Here is a 19,959-nt window from a genome sequence, read left to right as displayed (position 1 = left end):
TAAAACCTTCTGTGTGGAGGATTTTGGAAGATGTGGTATATTGTCATAACATTGTTTTTGTGGTTAAAAATGATATACCCTTGGTGAAGCTTTGTTGTGCTAATATAGTCAGTGTAATACTAGGTCTGTTTAAACTATTTTACCTGTGTTAAAGGACACTTTCTGTAGCTGATTTATAAAAAGTGATGCATGCTCCGAGGTCCTCTTTCTCTTTGTTTTTTTCCATTGCAGTCTGTTGGCATTTAATTTTGCTTATAAACATAAACAGCCGGCAGTTGATGCTGAGGATTTATATTGCATTCATTAGAGATCATATGCGCGAGGGATGCGTATGTGAGCATCTGCAGTATAAAGTGGATTAGTAATTGGATTTACAAAGTTATTCCTGGAAATTAACATTAGAAAATGTGACTTCACAGATGTCTATCAGCGAAATCCTCTTTAGGATCTGGGTCCCAAATATACTTCTTCCTCTCTCTCTCTCTCCCCCCCCGTCTATCTATTCATAGATGCATCTAACACACTTTATGGAAGTGTAAATACGGTGGCTTGCCAGTTAAAATAATTAACCACAAACAGATGGCACGTATCAAAGATAATAATTTAACTTGACTGGATGATTAGTCAGAAACTGCAAGCACAAAGTACATTTTATGTTCTTATGACCAAGACAACTGAGGATCTGGTCAGACTGATTGGGATTCCTTGATCCTTACCCACAGATTCAGTTTTACAATAGTTGTTTACATTTGCAAGCACAAACTTGTTCATACTGCAGTCAAGAGACCAAATACATTTAGCATGATTAAAACAACACCAGAATACCATGTATAGTTTCCAATGTAACACCTGCTGCCAATTGTTGCCAAAAAGTTCGATTTTGGTTTCATCTGACCAGAGCACCTTCTTCCACATGTTTGTGCAAGCGATAATATTGAAATGGAAGGAGTATCAGACCACTGCAAATCTACCAAGACCTGGCCGTCCCTCTAAACTTTCAGCTCATACAAGGAGAAGACTGATCAGAGATGCAGCCAAGAGGCCCATGATCACTCGGGATTAACTGCAGAGATCTACAGCTGAGGTCGGAGACTCTGTCCATAGGACAACAATCAGTCATATACTGCACAAATCTGGCCTTTATGAAAGAGTGGCAAGAAGAAAGCCATTTCTTAAAGATAGCCATAAAAAGTGTCGTTTAAAGTTTGCCACAAGCCACCTGGGAGACACACCAAACATGGGGAAGAAGGTGCTCTGGTCAGATGAAACCAAAATCGAACTTGTTGGCAACAATGCAAAACGTTATGTTTGGCGTAAAAGCAACACAGCTCATCACCCTGAACACACCATCCCCACTGTCAAACATGGTGGTGGCAGCATCATGATTTGGGCCTGCTTTTCTTCAGCAGGGACAGGGAAGATGGTCAAAATTGATGGGAAGATGGATGGAGCCAAATACAGGACCATTCTGGAAGGAAACCTGATGGAGTCTGCAAAAGACCAGAGACTGGGACGGAGATTTGTCTTCCAACAAGACAATGATCCAAAACATAAAGCAAAATCTACAATGGAATGCTTCACAAATAAACATATCCAGGTGTTAGAATGGCCAAGCCAAAGTCCAGACCTGAATCCAATCGAGAATCTGTGGAAAGAACTGAAAACTGCTGTTCACAAACGCTCTCCATCCAACCTCACTGAGCTCGAGCTGTTTTGCAAGGAGGAATGGGCAAAAATTTCAGTCTCTCGATGTGCAAAACTGATAGACATACCCCAAGCGACTTACAGCTGTAATCGCAGCAAAAGGTGGCGCTACAAAGTATTAACTTAAGGGGGCTGAATAATTTTCCACCCAAGCCAAATGGGCTTCATTCAAAACTTGATCAGTTTTGCACAACAAAAACAAACCAAAACCATAATTGTATCATTAGATGCAGAAAAAAAAAGCCTTTAATAAAGTGTGCCGGCCTTTTTTTTTTTGTTAGCAAAAGATTTAGTTTTTGAGAGTCATTCACTCTTTGGATGGATCCACATTTCTGCGCAGGGGGATCAGACAAAGATACCCTTCTCCTTCTCTATTCACCGTTTTCTTTGAACCGCTTATGACAAAACAGTAATGTATTAAAGGAATACAAGTTACCAATTCATGCAGATTATTTATTATTATGTTTACAGGACCAGTATTATTTATACATTCTTCAAGGTTTCAAGCTACACAATAAAATGGAACAAATCAACCATATTACTACTTTCTTAGGACATCTGTATTTTGCCGCTTAAAAGTTCCCTCTTCCACGCCACCCTGGCAACAAAAACTATCTAGGTATCAATATTTCCCCCAAGCACTCAGAGTTTTTTAACCTCTGTTACATCCATCTGTGAAAAAATGATGATTTCACATACTGGTCCAACTTCCCACTCTTACTCACTGAAAATATAAACTTTGCCACAGATGAACTATTCTCAGTGCTTCCCATAACACCCACACACCTGATTAATTTAGTTAACACTACTATTGGAAAAACAAGAAACCCAAAATCCCCCTGTCAACACTACAGAAGAAGAGAATCACAAGTTGGTCTAGAAATGCCAAACTTTAAACATTACTTCCTACAAATCCAATATTTATATAAATAGATACAGTTGGACAATTACAGTAACTCATGGGCAGATCTGGAACAAAATCATTGCAAAAACCCTTCAGTTGCAGAGCTTGTCTTCCTGTTGCACCCAATTAAGAAAATGAACTACTATAAGAACATCACATCAATTCTGACAGCCTTTTGGAGAGCAAACAAAATCACTAATTCATCACAGACACTGTGCAGATACACCCCGATCTGGCACAGTCTGACTTTCAACTGAACAACAATCCTGTCCACTTTCCATCATGGCAGCCCAAGGGAATCACTCACCTTCATCGCCAGTCTCGAAATAATCAGTTCATATCATTCAATGCACTGCAACAACACACAATTCCTCCAATTTAAACAATGAAAATACATAATTATATCAATGATGAACTAGCAGCCCACCTTATTAACTGAAGTTCTGAGAAAGATCTTTTGGCGCTTGCAGTCAGTGAGAAACAGCTTAACGGCCGTGGCTACATTAGGTCCACATGCAGAATAGAGTGATGCTTTATGAGTACAGTGTACACCACATCTTGAACAGAGCCATGCTAGATTTCTTTGATGCATGTCTAAATAGCAGCATTTGTTCTGGAGATTCTGTGGATAAATCACCTGTGTACTGGTCAGCAAATGCACCTGCTGATTTATATGTTTCCTTGTCTAATTTCGACAAAAGTTATTGTTGGCATAAAAAACACAAGGATTCTTTTAACCTGAGCGTCAGTGTGTAATTCCGGTGTCTACAGCTGTGTAAAATAACAGACGATTTGAATTTCACCTCTGCATTCAATAGTTTTTCATTCTCACCTATAAATGTCTTGGTGCACCTATAGTGCTTCAAGGTTTGGAGCAGTTTTTAAACTCCTGAGTGAAGCAAGGCTCTCAGCAGCACTGGTACATAGATATTTGCTTGCCTGTAAAATATCAATATTCTGTTTTTGGAGACTTTATGAAACAGTGTTGACAGCTTCCCTGCATCAGTGTTTCGAGAACAAACAACATTTTCCACGCTGCGTTTGAGTCCCTCATCCTCAGTGCGCTTATGTTGCCTTTTACATCAGTTGGCCCAGAGATCTCTGACAGCCTGCATATTAAAGAAAAATAGGAATTAGCAACTATTTTTACATGTTTATTTTATTGTTACCCCTAAAATGGCCCTGAAAATACAGTCAGTGTCATCTATATAATTAAACTTATATTTATACAGTTGGATTATTGTCATGTTGATTGTTGGAAGGTGGGGCCTTGGATCCATAATTATGCTATTGCATTTTCATTACTGTGGTTATTATTGTTATTATTATTATTTAACTATGAGATACATGAAATGACTCCTATAATATTATAACCATTGCCTTTTTTTGGCCATTTACAATTAATTTAAGGTCACTGAAAAGCAACACTTTACACATGCATTTTTAGCTAATTAACAACAAAGTGATCAATTTTTTCAAATTGGTTTTTAAAAATCTATTTTTCTTTCTTGCACTAAAGCCTTTCATCAACAAAAAGAGACCCTGCCCTGTTTCTGGTAGCTGGGGTATTCAAGTGCAGGGCACCTTAGAGATCGTCTGGGGTGCACAGCAGGGGCAGATAGCTGTTTAGGAAAAGATCAAGATGCAATAGGTTTGTTGTCTCATGGGGGGTGACTCAGAGCTGCAAAATGCTAGCATCTGTAACACAATGCCTATACATACCTATAACACGATAATACTGATGTCCTGGTTGACCTTACCCTGCTGTACTGTTCTGGGGCTCCCAGATGGTTAAAGGTGATGTAAAAAGAAGATGATAACGTCGAGTTGTAGCTCAAAATTAAAGCCTTACTTATACTTTTTGTGCAAGCTGAACATGTGCAGGGGAGTTTTGACAGGGACTGACTTATGGTGCTGTAGTGAAGGACAGAAATGTACTGGAAGACTGTGTCCAACCAAAGGAAATCTGGATTGAACAGCCCTCCAGGCCTGTTTATCACTACTTAGATTTTTATGCCAAGGAGTACATTGATCCTAAGCACTCTGTCTCTGTCAGCTTGAGCACAGTAGGATGGTGCTAATAATTTCTTGAAATTTGTTTGCTTGTGGATGATATACAACTTCAATATGTCATTTTCAAAAATATGTCTGCCTGGGATTTAAAGTAATAATGCAGTTTTGTACAAATAATATTCCTTTTCTTTATGTTGCCACATTTAGTTCTTGACCTTGAATACCTATGTTTTTGTGATGAATAACAGTACAGTAAATGTAGATGCACAACAAATACAGTAAGACTCAAAGTTAGAAACATAGTTATGTCATTCTAGTAATATACTGTACTATTTGTATCATGGAAAATTTGCTAGTTTTCTGAAGAACTAACAATACTCAGTTTTGATGAACCTCAGGGCTGAATTTATGTCAGTGCTTTCTGACTAGTGTGTCTAGTCTTGTTCTGTGAATTGATACTGTTTCACAGAACAAAAGGAGGGCAAACCTCCTGCTAGCCTGTTTAAATAAAAAAAGATAGTGTACTTTACATACCAGATGTTATTCAGTCACCCAACACTTCTGTTTGTTTGTCACCCCAGGCCCAACTACTCTATTCATCTTATCCTAGACAATAAAACAGTCAAACTCACATGTTCAGCATTCTCCTGGATAGTAAAACAATCAAACCTACATGTGTTTGGCTTAACCATTCTCCATATTACCCTTTAAGTAAATTTACACTATTACACACATAAAACAGGACCATACAGTAATTATACCAAACCATACTTCACCCAGTGTGTTTCATTTCCAACATGTACTGCACATTTCAAAATGCTTTTACTATTTTTCAGTGATCTAAAGTAAAATGTGATTTGTTTGGGTGCACAAATAAAAAGTAATCAGTAATTTTAAGTCTCTTTCAGACATGCACTCCATTCCGTTAACCTGACAGCATCTAAATGTGTTGGCTTCATGCCTAAATGAGCATCCTGGTCACCTTTATGTTAAAGTCGTGACAGCAATCTTTTAAGGTCTGACCGAGCAATATTTACTTATCACCTTCAGCATGACAAAAATCTGAAATTTATGAAGCCAATTAATGGATGAGATTATGACATGCTGATGTAGGACGTTATTTACAGTAGGCCTACCAATCACAACACTCTAGGCATCTACACAAGTCTCTCATGTGCCTTTGTGAATTGCTCAGCTCACTACAAACATGATTGTTTTAGAGAATAGCAAAAAGATGAGGAAAAAATTGTCCTAGAACACACACGTTTGTTCACCATGTTGTAGGAAAAAAAAACAAGCAAACTCTGGTCTCATTCATTACGTCACTTGATGTACTGTCCAGTATTATGTCTATGGAAAATATTGTACTTTTAAAATGACTCTCTGTCATGATCGTGGGTATGTCTGAATGATGCTGTGAGGAATCTTACTGTATGTGTATGTCTGAATGAGAGACAGCCGTCACTTTAACAGACTGATAAAGCCAGACCGTGTCCCGTGTCTGAAAAGGCTCCTCAAAAGCTGAGTCTCCTGCTCTTTTGTTCATACCCTCCTACCATGTTTGATTAGCATTTTGTTTCCTTGTACAGTGTGCTAATGTTGTTGTTTTTCTTTGTCCCTCATTGCTGATTCCAGCTATAGAGAGTATGAAGACTGAAGTCAAGATCACTAACAAAGTTTTATGACTTTGAAATCTTTAAGTGGCCAGAACAATGACTTGATGGCTTCACATTTGCCTAGAGATAAAGATCAAGAAACACTGCTACCTATTTTATTTTTAATAGTACTGTTTTTTTAATTTCTATTTTCCAGAGCTGAGAAGCAGCTCATGTGGAAACCCAGGAGTTCCACCAAAAGGCATACTGAATGGAACTCAGTTCAATGTTGGCGACAAGATCCGATACCGGTGTGTTACCGGCTATGTCCTGGATGGACATTCACTCCTCACCTGCCTTTCTACTGCAGCCGGTGTGTCAGTGTGGGACTTCCCTGTGCCAATCTGCAGAGGTGAGAATGTTTACCAGTCATTTTTATATCATCTGATGTCTGTCTGAAGCCAACTGTTTTCCTATGAAATGTGAGTAAAGGGTATCATGGAGAGTAGATGATATCTATGGATTTTAGGGTTCCCCCAAGAAATTTAAAATGAGCAGGTGATCGGTTTGTTCTGACCTCTGGTCGTTTGATTTTTGTAAATTACTTTGTTAATTGCTTTTTAAGGATTGACAGTTTGGCTCTGTGATTAGGTGACTTCTCTGTGCTACAGATGTAGTAAAATGAGGCACAAGTCTTTATTAAATCTAAAATACATATTTGCAGTCTGATGGGATAAAGTGATTTTAATCATGTTGAAGTAGTTGATTAGAGTCTCTGGTTTGAAAGGTTAATTAAATATTTATTCTTGTAGAGGAAGTAGCTTAAGTATATTACTGTAAGCAGGAGTTGTACATCTTTTAGATTCGCAGCTCTATTTTGGCTGTTCTGTGAGGCTAGTGGAGAGAAAGACTTTAGTGCCTCTTCTTTGGATAGTGTGCAGGTTTTTCTAATCTGATTTTAACAAAGTATGGTCCATCTTTCAATTGATGATCTTTGCTTTGCTGCCTTACTGAGGTGTTGGACACCTTTCTTCTCAGGCTGCATGGGTAGCAAAACTAGGTTGCATGAACTATGAGAAAAAGGCACACATGGGGAGACATTTACAAAGGTTTTGTGGCTTATTTTCTGGTGCTAAATAGTGAAATTGTATGTGTTCATATTTACTAATGAGTCACAGTGGGGGTTTTGCAGCAAAGAAACAGAAGAAAAGTGGCACTGCAGGAATTGACACGTTTGGTCCAATGCAGTGTGTATTTTAAGGCGTTCCCTTTCCAGGATGCAAGATAAGGTAGGAGAGTATGGACATTTATACAGATGCTTTCAGGGCCTGATTTACCACTGCTGTAGCAGAGTGAACTGTGGCAGGTGTAAAATTTGCGGCACTGCCGTCAGTGTGGCAGCTGTTATTTTTTTGAGGCCTCGTTGGAGTTAAGAACATGTTTGATGAGGGAGTGGGCATTCGTAAATCGCATCGCTCACTGGAGTGGAATGTGAGGGACTTTCAGGTTAAACCATGCTTCAATTACTCAATGACCTAAAATATGATTTGACTAGTAGAACTGTTTAGGTGGTGTGATGTAGGTATTTATTCCAGTTTGAGTAAACTCAGTCATATGATGCACATATTCCAGGTAGACAGCACCTTTTCCTTTGAGTTTGCTGTGTCAGCCTTGCTTTACCCCAAACCACCTCCCAGGAAGTGCTACTGTAGACGCTGAGCAAAAGAAAACCTTTTCTTTTTTGAGACACCACTTTATACAGTATACTATGAGGATAAGTAAGCTAACATCAGGAAGAAAGCTTTCAAGAATAAGGATTGAAAGCCATTCCCATATACAGATCATTTCCTCCCAATCTCGGAGAATGGCATGCCTCGCTTTTCCTGTTGTTGTATACTCAAATGGCCTTATCAGATTTTTACACATGGGTTTAGAGTGATTTAATGAATCAAAAATAAAAGTGTTCTGCACTATGGGAATATTTATACTAGCTCTGTGTGTACTTTTTTTATTTATGCAAATCTATCTTATTTTTTTATTGTGGAAAAAAAGCAGGAAATAATCACATCTTAATAAATAAGTTCATGTATTTTGATGGTGGTTGACTCTAAAAAGTGTAGAGTCATCCAAGCTAGAGAGAATATACTAAAAGCCTCAAAGTTCTCCCCCTTCCATTGTTATACAATCCTAAGATATCCCAGTGCAGAGCAAATTTACTCATTCCCTGGTTCTATAGTGCAAGGCACAGCCAAAAAAAAAAATGGTTAGCATATGTTTGAGAAATGGCAAGCTTGGTAAAAACAAAACGCTGCAGATGGAGGGCTCCATTTATGGACTGTGTTAGCTTCTGTGGCCAGGGGCCAGATGCATTGCTCCTTTTAGGCCCTTGCACTGCTTGAACTGCACTCTCTTGTCTGAATCCGGCCCAGCTCTCGTATGTGGGCAGATGGTCTTTTGATCTCATTTCCTCAGAGATCCTCCCTTTTTTGCTCATCACCAATTGTTTCACACACAACAACACAAAATCTCTCCATGCCACCCACCCCCGACTGCCTCCCCACACGATAGTCCCAACCAGTCACCTCCTTTTGTTACTATGTCTCTTTATCTTTCTCCCAGTTCTCTTCTCCATCCCAGCTTCCCAACTTCTCCGTGTTTATCAAAAATTTGTGCGCATGTGTATGAGTAGAAGAGGAAAAAGAGAAAGTGCAGGAAAACACACTGTACAATGCCAATTTCCCACACAAACGCTGTGTTTACAGTTGGATAGTGAAGCTGTGTAGAGTCCAGATTTGACCAATTTTAAACATGGATAAAGCGCTGTAATTTAGCATTTGTTCTCCTGAGATTCTCTCCATATGACACAACCCACACATAATCATCATGTTTATTCAAGTGTTTTATTGAGAAAAGTGAGACAGAATCACCTCAAAGCAAAAAATGCAGTAAGATGGAAATTTAATGGCTATTCTAATTGTGATTTGCTACTGCTGCTCCTAGGAGCCCATCTCAGTCCTTTCCATCCACATTGTCTCTGGACATTCATTAAACCAGGCAGTGAGACAGCAAACAGGGACAGCATGGTAACATGAGAATATGGTCTATTGATGCACTGTCATTCTTGCTGCCAACCAATGTCCAGCAGAGTAAAAAATCAGGCCACACAAAACCTTGCTTCTTGATAATGATTGGTGCTGTGGTACCATATCACTCACTGGGTCATTGTTTTCTTCACTCATAATTCACTTAAAATCTGAATTTAAGGCAAGATTGCCAGTATAATGAAATTACCGTCAGAAATATGTACAGTGTAATATGAATTGCATATGAGAGACTTAATTCCTGTTTTTGCATTCACACGGGGATTATTATAAAGGAAGAACCTGAGGTAGTGTAGAACATTCTACATGAGGCCCTTTCCTTTTGTTCTTGCTGGTGAATATTTTTAAGTGCAAAGAAAACTGTTGTGTATCTGATCAAAGTCAAGAGAGGGGCTTAATCCTTCCTCAACTAGCATTAGATTGCTGATGCTGGGGATGTAAATGAGCTAAGCTAAAGCAGTCCTAATCCTCAGTGCCATCCTTTACTTGCTTTTTTTTTTTTTTTTAATACTGCTGCCATTTTTACAAGAGACAGATCTTACTTCAGCTTTAAATTCAGAGCATGCTCTAATGATTTGCTAAGAAACACATTGCCCATCATTCAGTGCCTCTTTTATGTTACTAAACCTCATTGGCAAACTGTACCTGAAATGCTGCCATGAACCCCAGTGAAACACTGCATGTGAATATATGGAAACTGTAAGACATTATCCAGCTGGAGCCATTTAAAATGCTCAAGCTGCGGAGCATTTTTTTTAAGCCGCAGACAGCACTTGTCAGTTCATGATTTACAGTAACATGCATGGATGCTTGTCAAAGAAACAGCTATGAAACCCGTCATAGTACTTCTGTACAATAATGAATTGCTTCCAAGCAGCTATGTAATTTTCCTGTGCAGTTTAATTAACTGCCACTGTAGATACTGCACTTCAATGAGTCATAAGTCTAGATGTTATCATTAAATGCGGTTGTGGAAATGTATCTTATGCCTTTGCAGTACCTTTGTACCTATCATTCACACTTTTGCACAGGTTTCTTGTTGCCACCACATGAGTTGACAGATGTGATTGCAGATCATGTCTGTTATTAAGGAAATGACTTCAGAGAAGATAATAAAAGGGCTACTTTTTATTTGTACACCAGAAAATGATAGAACTGAAATATGAGAAGGAAAAAGGTGTTTTACCTTTGTTTATAGTTTGTGGGAGAGCCTTTATTTTTTTCAGTATTATTTGTGATGGTGGCAGTGTTGGATCCCATGTGCCTTCTAGTCAAAACGTAAACATAAATGGTGCAGGATGACAGCTTGTGGTTTCTGCTCACTGTCTGCATGTACCTCGAGGCCTGACTTAATTTATTCTTATTCTAATTTTACTGCTGTGTGTTTATTTGATTGATTTGCATCATATGATGCCCTAGTAGAATCTTGGTAAATTGTTATATTCTTGTCATTTTTAACAATATAAAAATGCAAATGGTCTGATACCGCAAGTACATATGCAATTCATTTACAGATGCCAACACACAGTGAGCTTGTATAATATGATTGTTTGGTTTGAATGAATTTTCTACTAATAATTGCCATTACTTAAACTGTTGCCTTAGATTGTAATCCATTCATTTACTGTCTGCATTTGTGACCAGACCTTGAGAAGGTGTGACTACACAAAATGTCAAAGGTAGCGTGCATTTGTGTGTTGAAAAGCCACTGTGTCAATATAACGACTGAAGGTCAGTCTCATCCTTAAGATGGAGTATGCATGTTGCTGTCAGGGTGCAGCACAAATACCTGTAGCTGCTTTTGCTGGGTTTCAGAATTACTTATTTTATGTGGCATTAAACTAGTAATCAAAGTCAGGGTTCTGAATTGATAAAAATGCTGCTCACATTCTTAGCAATATGAGCTTTTAAAATTAACCTGTTTTCTGCATAGTAAAACCTGTCCATCTAGTTTTTAAGGTTAACAAATTTTAACGATTAAGTGATTTCAGTTGTGGTCCTATGACTTTTTTCCTAATACTCTACATAACACATGCCTTTCTGTGGCCAAAATTGCTCAGTATTTTAATGTTTTATGTTGTCAAAACACTGCCAGAGCACACAGATTCTCACTGTCAGGCATGCTGTATAACAAACTATTTAGTAAATGGTGAAGGATTTCAGCTGCAGCTACAGAAGCAAAACTCAGTTGTTGGTGGAAACTGGAAAAGTGTCCTTTTGTCTCCATTATCCTTCCTTCGAAGCAGCACTCGTACTGTTACCACTCCAAACTTTGCTGCATTTACCATCAATATGGATTGTATCATCTTTGCCACATATTTTTTGATGCCTAATTTTTCCAGTAAACAAAGGAACATAAAATTGACAGATTTTTGCACTAGTGTTTTATGATTGGCTTTTGATGATGACCCAGGAATATGTAAAAAAAAACCTTTATTATACATTTTTTAAAATGAGATCCCTAATGTGCTGCAATTATGTTTGATGGCAGCAAATTACAATTCACTATAAAATCATATATTTTATGTAAACATGTCAAGTTAGTGTGTTTAGCTGAGGAATTGAATCACAGCTAGTGAGACAGTTATATTACTACCAAGAAGTAATGCACAAACTGTTGGCAGTTTGTGAGGTACACGTACAGTAGATCAAGCTACTGCAGTCTAATACTACAGCCCTAAAATAAATCCTACCATCATGAAGATTATAATGTTCAAATAAATCCTACCCTCATGAAGAATATAATGTTCAGTTTTGTGTGTCATAAAATAAGGATTTATTGTGTTCTGCTTGTTGTATGGTTGTGACAGAAAAGAAAAATAGAAGAACATATCTGAAAAGTTAAAACATTTTTTTTTAATTTGAAAATGTAAAAACAAAACAAGAATGGATTGATTTGTGATTGAATTGAAATATCTTTTCAGTCAGGATTATGAATTGGAATTGAACAATCACTGACAGCAGATGGGGGAAGTAAGGTCTGATAATCAAAACCATTATCAGAGCGGCAAGCTGGGGTTCCACTTTAAGACATGTACACTATACTATACTATACTATACTATACTATACTATACTATACTATACTATACTAGTAAGCAGCTATAAATCACAACTCCAGTACCCTCAGCAGAGTCTGCGAGAGGGGTGATGTAGAAGATTTTAGGAAGATGAGGCAGACACACAGTACAACCTTGGAATGTGTTGTAGAAGCATAGGACGTGTGCAGGGATCCTGTGCAGGAGATATTTACAACTATAGACAAAACATTACTAGAGCTTTAAGAGTCACGACTAGACAGTGAGGTTCTGGCCTGCAATGATGTTTGCATTCAGGCTTGCCTGCAAAATTCCTCTTTCTTTTTCTGTTCCATTCCTTTGTTTTGAAACATGATCATTTTCTCAGTCTTTTCAGTTGTGTCTTTATCATTTCACTTGTTTTCTACTTTCCTTTCTCCTTATTTTTTTATTTTGTCTTTTTCTAATGTGGCGTCTACACTTGCTCCCCTTTCATTATATCACAAATGTTTCTCCACCACGTCTTTCTTGTTCTCTTGGACTTGATGGCCGTGAGGACGCTTTACGCTGTCATCATGGTTAAAATGTGAAATTTGTCCTTTGGTCATGACTCGGCAGCACATCAGTAACCATTTCATTTCAGCCTATAATGACTGTGAAGACCTCTCTGTTTAAAGCTTCTTCTACCCTCTTGTATACTGCCCACCTGTGGCATTTTTATAGAAACGGTAGCATGCAGAGACTCACTGTGGCTTATAATGTTACTTAAAGCACCAAGAAGCTGCAGCACATGCTGGGCACTCTTTGGAATGTCATTTTAAATTCAGTATCCCCTCAATGAGAGTATTATCATTTAAACCAGAGACAAATCATAACGCCACCTTTTTTTTGTTGTTACAAGGCTGCAGGCATTTAAAAAATGAAAGCCTGCCCTAGGTGTTGTCTGTCCTTGGTATGAGTCATACGTGTGTGGACATCACTGTCTCACACAGTATCAATTTGTCTTCTTGGCCTTTCCAATAAGGACTTTGATCAATTGCTTTGCTTCTGCTAATGTGTCAAAGGACATGGATCGAGCTAACTAGCAGCCCCTGCTCTCCTGTCATGTCCCTTTTTCCCTTTATCTTCTTTTGACTGTTTTACATCCGCTTCCTTGTTCTTTGACCAATCATATAATGCAGCATACAGCAATGTTCCAAGGTTGGCAGCCCTGAGTGGAGCACCGGGCCATCAAAGGCTTCAGCTCAAGCAGCTGAGTGTCACATATTAGTCTTAAATGATGTGAAAGCTATGAAAACCCTGCCATGGTTAGATTTCTTTAAGGGAGGTAAAACAGATACAGGGATAGAGGGGAGGGTGGTGAGTAACAGTTAAGATTTGAGAGGGCTCGGAGGAGAGGAATAGAGAGAGGGAAAGATGATGAGAAGGTGGGGGAGAGGAGTCAAAGAGAGCAAGCCACTGTTATGGTAGAGTGCATTAACATTCAACTGATGTGCCATGCTTCCCACATTGGAGAAAAAAAATACAATTTCAATGCATTATAAGCCCAGTTTATCACCATTTGTTTGCTTCCTGAAACAGTGGGGGGCCCTGAGGACACATTGATAAATTACTGAGTCTTGGATAGAGGAATGGTACAAGATTGGTGGAAAGAAAGAAAGAAACACAAAAGAATTAGAACTTTTCCCTTCACATAATTATACTAAAAGAAACCAAATTAGTACACAATTAATTGGTAAATAATTCTGCTCACTGTCACTTGTCTTAATGTCTCTTGTGAAGGAAGAGTAACCTTTTAATTTTACATTTCATATTGTTCCCAATACCATAACTGCACTGGAATCTGCTGCTGTTGGTTCAGTCAACAATGTCGATATATGGACAAACAAAATGTTGTGTTTAAATGACCTGTGCAAGTCTAGCATCAAATTCCACATTTGTCTTTTCCTGGATTACATTTATCTGAGTTGGGCAGGTGCATATGTGCGTAAAGTGACTTTTGCCTCATGCTGAACTTTGAATAACAAGTTTGAAATAACCCTGAGACCATGTGTCTGTTCTTCTCTCACCTCCCCCCCCCCCGCATCTCTCACTGGTGATGAACAGCGGAGGACACGTGCGGTGGCACCCTGAGGGGTACCAGTGGGCTCATCTCGAGCTTTGATTTCCCCAGCGGGGAATCTCCTGCTGTTGGTGGAAGTGGAGGAGCCGGAAGCCTGAGCAGCAGTGGGGAGTGTAAGTGGACCATCCTTGCTGATCCAGGGGACACCATCTCCCTTGTGTTCACTGAATTTCAAATGGAGGAGAAGTCGGATTATCTGGAAGTGGAGGGATCTGAACCACCAATGATCTGGTGAGTTGAGCTGTGAAGAGGAGTGTGAGTGGCCGATTGTATTTCACCTGATGAGCATTCAGTTGTTACATTAAAAGTCTGAGTGTAACTGGGTGTGTGTGTCTTTGGGTTTGTGTGGTGCACAGTGTTGTTAATGTGTTAACAGAAAGCTGTTTGTAGTAGTCAGTATGCACAGGTGTTTTGACCCTGAAGAATGATAATGCGTACTAAATTCCCTCAAGAAAATAATTTGAGGTGCTACAGTGAAACTGATCATTTATGGCCTATATTCTGTTCAAAGACAGGGCTGCCAAACCCAGTGTAGGCCAAATATTAACACTTTTATCCAAATGAGTGTGTTTTGTAAGAAATAAAGTCAGTTTTAACTTTGGCAAGTGAAGGTTTTGGTTAAGTTAGTGGTAAAGTTCAGTTTATCTGTAGACCAATATGACATAATGGGTTTTGTGGTATTTACAGGCCCATAGCTGCAGTCCAAACTCGTATGCAAATAGAGATCCCCCATCAGTTTGATGGCTGGGGCTGCAACAAAGAGCTGTCTGTAGGTTGGATAAAAGCAATTACAAAAATGACTAGGAGTTAGTAATAGTTGGTATAATAAATTACAATGGATTATTATCCAATAATCAGATTGCATTTGGTCAGTAATATAAGTGCTCTACATAGCTGACGAAGTCTTGTGTGCTTTAGAGACCAGATGATGTTTAATTATGACAACAGCAAAAGGTCATGGAGAAAGAGGATAAAACATTTCACACGCTAGGTGTACAGATCACAAGGGAGATGGGAGCTGAAGTTTATTCCATAGAGGGAGACAAGGGTGTGTTGCCTTCGGATTACATTATGTCTTAAAGAAAATGAAAACGGGTTCAGTATGTATGCTGGAGCATGAGCATGTAATATTTTTAGGAGCAGCACTTTACAATTTGCTGCATGTATTGGAAGGTATAGTAAGGAGAAGGAAGCCAGCCGACTGCCAAGCAAATGCAACCTGAAATGAATTTTCCTGGGCAGTTATGTGCAGACAAAATTGCAAATATGCCTTGTGGTTCTGATTGAATTAAACCAATTCAAAGAAGAAGCGTATGATTTCCCGATGCATAATTAAGATTAAAGCGCACATGAATTGCTCTTTGTGATAGTTTTGTATAAAAAGCAGCCGAGAGACACTCTATAGCCTTCTGCACAGGCCTGATGTAGAAGTCACTCCCAACTGAAACAAGGAAATATGAAATGTTTTGGCCCCCAACCTTGAGGCTGAGGTTATCCATCTCCTCTGCGTCTTGTGTGATCAGGAGCATCCACCAGGTTTATGTGAACCTCCTGGGCATTAATTATAATTGGTTGAAAGAAGCTCTAATCAATCACTGAGCTATGAGCTTTGCTGTCCCTGAGAGTTTTCTTCTGGAGTCAGAGGGGGAGAGAGAGAGAGAGAGAGAGAGACTGTGTCAGTGAGAGACAGTGTCTAAGGGAGAGGTGCTCTGAGTGTGGGGATGACTGCTAAGTATTATATGTTGACAAAGCTAGAGAGAGTGTAACAGCAAGCTGATATGGGGCATCGCTGATGAGTCTTGAAAGACCATCAAGTAACCCTCTTCTCTTAGGTATAAAATGAACTCTTTCACTGTCAGAAATGCCTCTCTCTAGTTTTAACACCTCAGAGTCCCAGTTACAGCTGCTTTGTGTTATCTTATGGATCCTGCTTTATAGGGTTAAAGAACACGATTCTATGTGGTTAAATATTTACATACCCCTTATTACTATTTATGTTTTATGTATTTAGTCTTGGGGTCATAAAACACTTGCACACATTGGAGAAGCTGTTGTAACATTGTGGAAGCTTTGAATAATGACTAATGGTCCAATGTGTTACAAACAAACGCACCTGACATCATGTATTTACCTATTTAAGTGAGGAACAAAAGACAAGGGATACTAGCAGATTGCTTCCCTGTGACTTAAAGCATTTATAAATGTAACTCAGATTAAATCCTGGTGATGAGTTGTTTCCTTTAGCGGGTTTTAATAAAAGTGAGTACCCATTAACTGTAAGTAACAGTATGTTTTAATGTTTCTTTCATCAACCATTATAAGAAGCCTCTGAAGTACAGTACACATGAAATGCACAAATGCATTACATTAAACCAAAATAAGTAACATCGGGTAAATGCAGTGTAAAGACAAAGGCTTGTGGAGAAATGTCTCTGCCTCTTTCTATGCCTTAAGATATTATTTCAGTCCAGTATGCAATACATATTGTATAAATTAAGATAATACTTTGATGCCTCCACTTCTGTTGAGGTTTTATACTTTATTATCCACTAACTCCCAAAATCTGTGTCCCAACAACTATAAAGTAACTTAACATTTAAATAAAGCTTACCTTTCACTTGTCAAGAGTGAAGGGCAAGCAATGTTTTTAATAAAAAAAAAGAAAACTTAAAATAGTATGCCCTGTCAACTCTCTGTTAATCGATATTTTAAGCTTTTCTGCAGTTCAGGTCCAAGGAGAAGTGAAAAGATGCATGTTATGCTTATTTATCAGGTAAAGCAGTATAACAAGCAGTGCCTTTGTTTGAAGGACTTTTACTTATGTCTCTGATTAGCAGTCACCATAGATCACCTGAATGTTTTAAAACACCAAGATGATGTTATTGTACATCACCAAATGTCAGAGGCTGTCAAGTAGAGTTTTCATTTAAGCCTTACAATCCAAATGGGACCCGGTGAGCTCGAGTGCAGTGAAGCCAGAATTTTAGAGAGATGGCTTCAACTCTGCTAGATAAACAGACAGGCAAGCAAACAAACACGATTCAGAGCAGGCAATTCTCTCATGTTCATAAAATTCATTGCTCTCGCTCCCTGTCTTTTTATGAGTATCTCTGACTGTGTACAAGGCCATTGGACAGCTAAACTTTGAATCATCCTAACGTATAGCACCAGCTCCTGGCAAAAACAAGAAAACTGTTAATTTATCCTTGAGGTTTAGTGATGCTTAATGATGAATGACAGTTTAGATTCAATCAGATTTAACATTTCCTCCTAGCCTTTGACAGCCAAATAGACGTAAAGCGTGACCCAACTCTACTTGTTATACTCTCAACCTGTATTACAAATTGTTATCATGTGATGAACCTGAATAAAAATTTGATGATTAACTTCAGTGCTGCAAAATTAGTCAAAAGAGAGTGCAGTTCACAGAAATTGGTTCTTAACACAGTGATGAGATCAACAAGTATGGTGCTGCTTGAAAGTCTGTGATCCTGAGAGCTGTGATGTTCAGAATTGTTATTAAAAAAACATGTAAACAACCTTATTTATCTAAACCTGCAGGTCCTAAATCTAACATTCTATGTAATGTACAGAAATGGAAAAAGTATTAATTTCCTTAACAAAAGTGGTTGGTTAAAGAAAAACGTGTAAAAATATGTGAACCCCTTCAGTCAGTAGCTTGCAGCACCTCTTGTAGCCATAGTTCAGCTAAATTAAACTTTCCTACTAACCGGTCTCTCTTATACTCTGGGGGAATTTTGGTTGCGTTGGTACCTGACATGAACTGCCTGCTTCAGGTCCAGCCATAACATTTCGATCGGATCCAGGTCTTGGCTCTGTCTTGGGCAGTCTAGAACTCTAATCTTCTTTTTCACCATTCCTTGGGTGTTGAGCTAGGATGCTTTGGGACACTATCATGTTGCATGATGCTTTTCATCTCACTTCATCTCCATGACTGACATGATGATATGTTGAGGAATTTCTTCAGAAATAATGGCTGTCTTGATTTTTGGAGTTGTTCCAGGAAAGAAAAGCAGCCCTAGATCCTCACATTCTTGCTACTGTTGGAAGGTTTGCTTTAATTGTATGCAGTGTTGGTTTGTTATCAAATATGGCGGTTTCAATTTTGACCAAACAGCTGAATTTTTGGACTCATCTGTCCTGACAGCGGACTTCAGGAAGCTTTGGGTTTGTCCAGATGCTCTGTAGCAAAGTTAAGATGAACAGCTATATTCTTGTTTGCAAGGAGAGGATTTTTATAGGGACCCTCCCGAAAGTGTTATGTTGATTAAGTTTTCATGTGATTGTTGAATTATGCACATGTACTGCAGATGTACCAAGGTCTCCAAATCTGTAGATTCCAAGCTTGGGTTGCCTTTTAACTCTTACCTCATTTGTTATCTTTTCTGTATTTCCTGGGGATATTTTCAAAGCTTGTCCATGTATAGGGTGAGCTGCAGTCATGTTGAAAGCTCTTCATCTGTAGATTATTTGCCTCATAGTGCTCTCACTAACACCTCTTTCTCACATCCTCCATAATTTCCTTTCCTCTTTGCATGGACACTTCTATGTTTATGCTTTGCCAAGACTAAACATATCTTGTTTTTTGCTCTGTCATAATCAGTGCCTTCCAACCTCTTTCCTAAAGATCTCTCATTTGATTGCCCTGTTTGTTTGGTTAATTAAGCACCCAATTATGTCCCACCTGATTCTTTTTACCTGCTTGATTTAACCAGTGCAGCTCAGGGTTTATTGATTTCTGCATTTAGACGAATTCCTTTTTTTAGTTTCACAAAATTAACGAAATAAGTATTTGAAATTTATAAGCAAAATTTATTCCATATACAATGACTGGTTGTGATTACTTCAAGTGTCCATGGCATGCTCATTTCCAGCCATTCAATGTTTAATCTTGGGTATCGAAGGTTGAAGGTTCAAATCTCAGTGCCTGCAGTCCACATGTCGAAGTGTCCTCGGGCAAGACACTGAACCCCCCCATTGCCCCTGATGGTTGGATCCATCGGTTCAGTTGGCGCCACAGATGGTTACTCTCGGTTCTGTACCGGAAACAAATTCCTTGTGTGTAACATACAGTGCTTTGTGAAAGTATTCGGCCCCCTTGAACTTTGCGACCTTTTGCCACATTTCAGGCTTCAAACATAAAGATATAAAACTGTAATTTTTTGTGAAGAATCAACAACAAGTGGGACACAATCATGAAGTGGAACGAAATTTATTGGATATTTCAAACTTTTCTAACAAATAAAAAACTGAAAAATTGGGCGTGCAAAATTATTCAGCCCCCTTAAGTTAATACTTTGTAGCGCCACCTTTTGCTGCGATTACAGCTGTAAGTCACTTGGGGTATGTCTCTATCAGTTTTGCACATCGAGAGACTGAAATTTTTGCCCATGCCTCCTTGCAAAACAGCTCGAGCTCAGTGAGGTTGGATGGAGAGCATTTGTGAACAGCAGTTTTCAGTTCTTTCCACAAATTCTCGATTGG

The 19,959-nt window shown here is 38.7% G+C and overlaps 1 protein-coding gene across 4 annotated transcripts in view; it reads left to right on the top strand.

Annotated features, from left to right (window-relative positions):
• LOC109958184 (CUB and sushi domain-containing protein 3-like) overlaps positions 1-19,959 on the top strand; it is a 229,504-nt gene that overhangs the window by 43,721 nt on the left and 165,824 nt on the right. For all 4 annotated transcript variants that reach the window (XM_020596611.1, XM_020596613.1, XM_020596612.1 and 1 more), the window contains exons 4-5: positions 6,434-6,628; positions 14,439-14,685. In XM_020596611.1, coding sequence (XP_020452267.1) covers positions 6,434-6,628; positions 14,439-14,685 — 442 coding nt within the window. The remainder of the gene's footprint in view (positions 1-6,433; positions 6,629-14,438; positions 14,686-19,959) is intronic.

Source organism: Monopterus albus, unplaced genomic scaffold (genome assembly GCF_001952655.1).
Source record: "Monopterus albus unplaced genomic scaffold, M_albus_1.0 scaffold31.1, whole genome shotgun sequence".
NCBI classification, from domain to species: Eukaryota; Metazoa; Chordata; class Actinopteri; order Synbranchiformes; family Synbranchidae; genus Monopterus; species Monopterus albus.
Note: the sequence above shows the minus strand (reverse complement) of the source record. Positions and strands in the feature narration are given on the sequence as shown.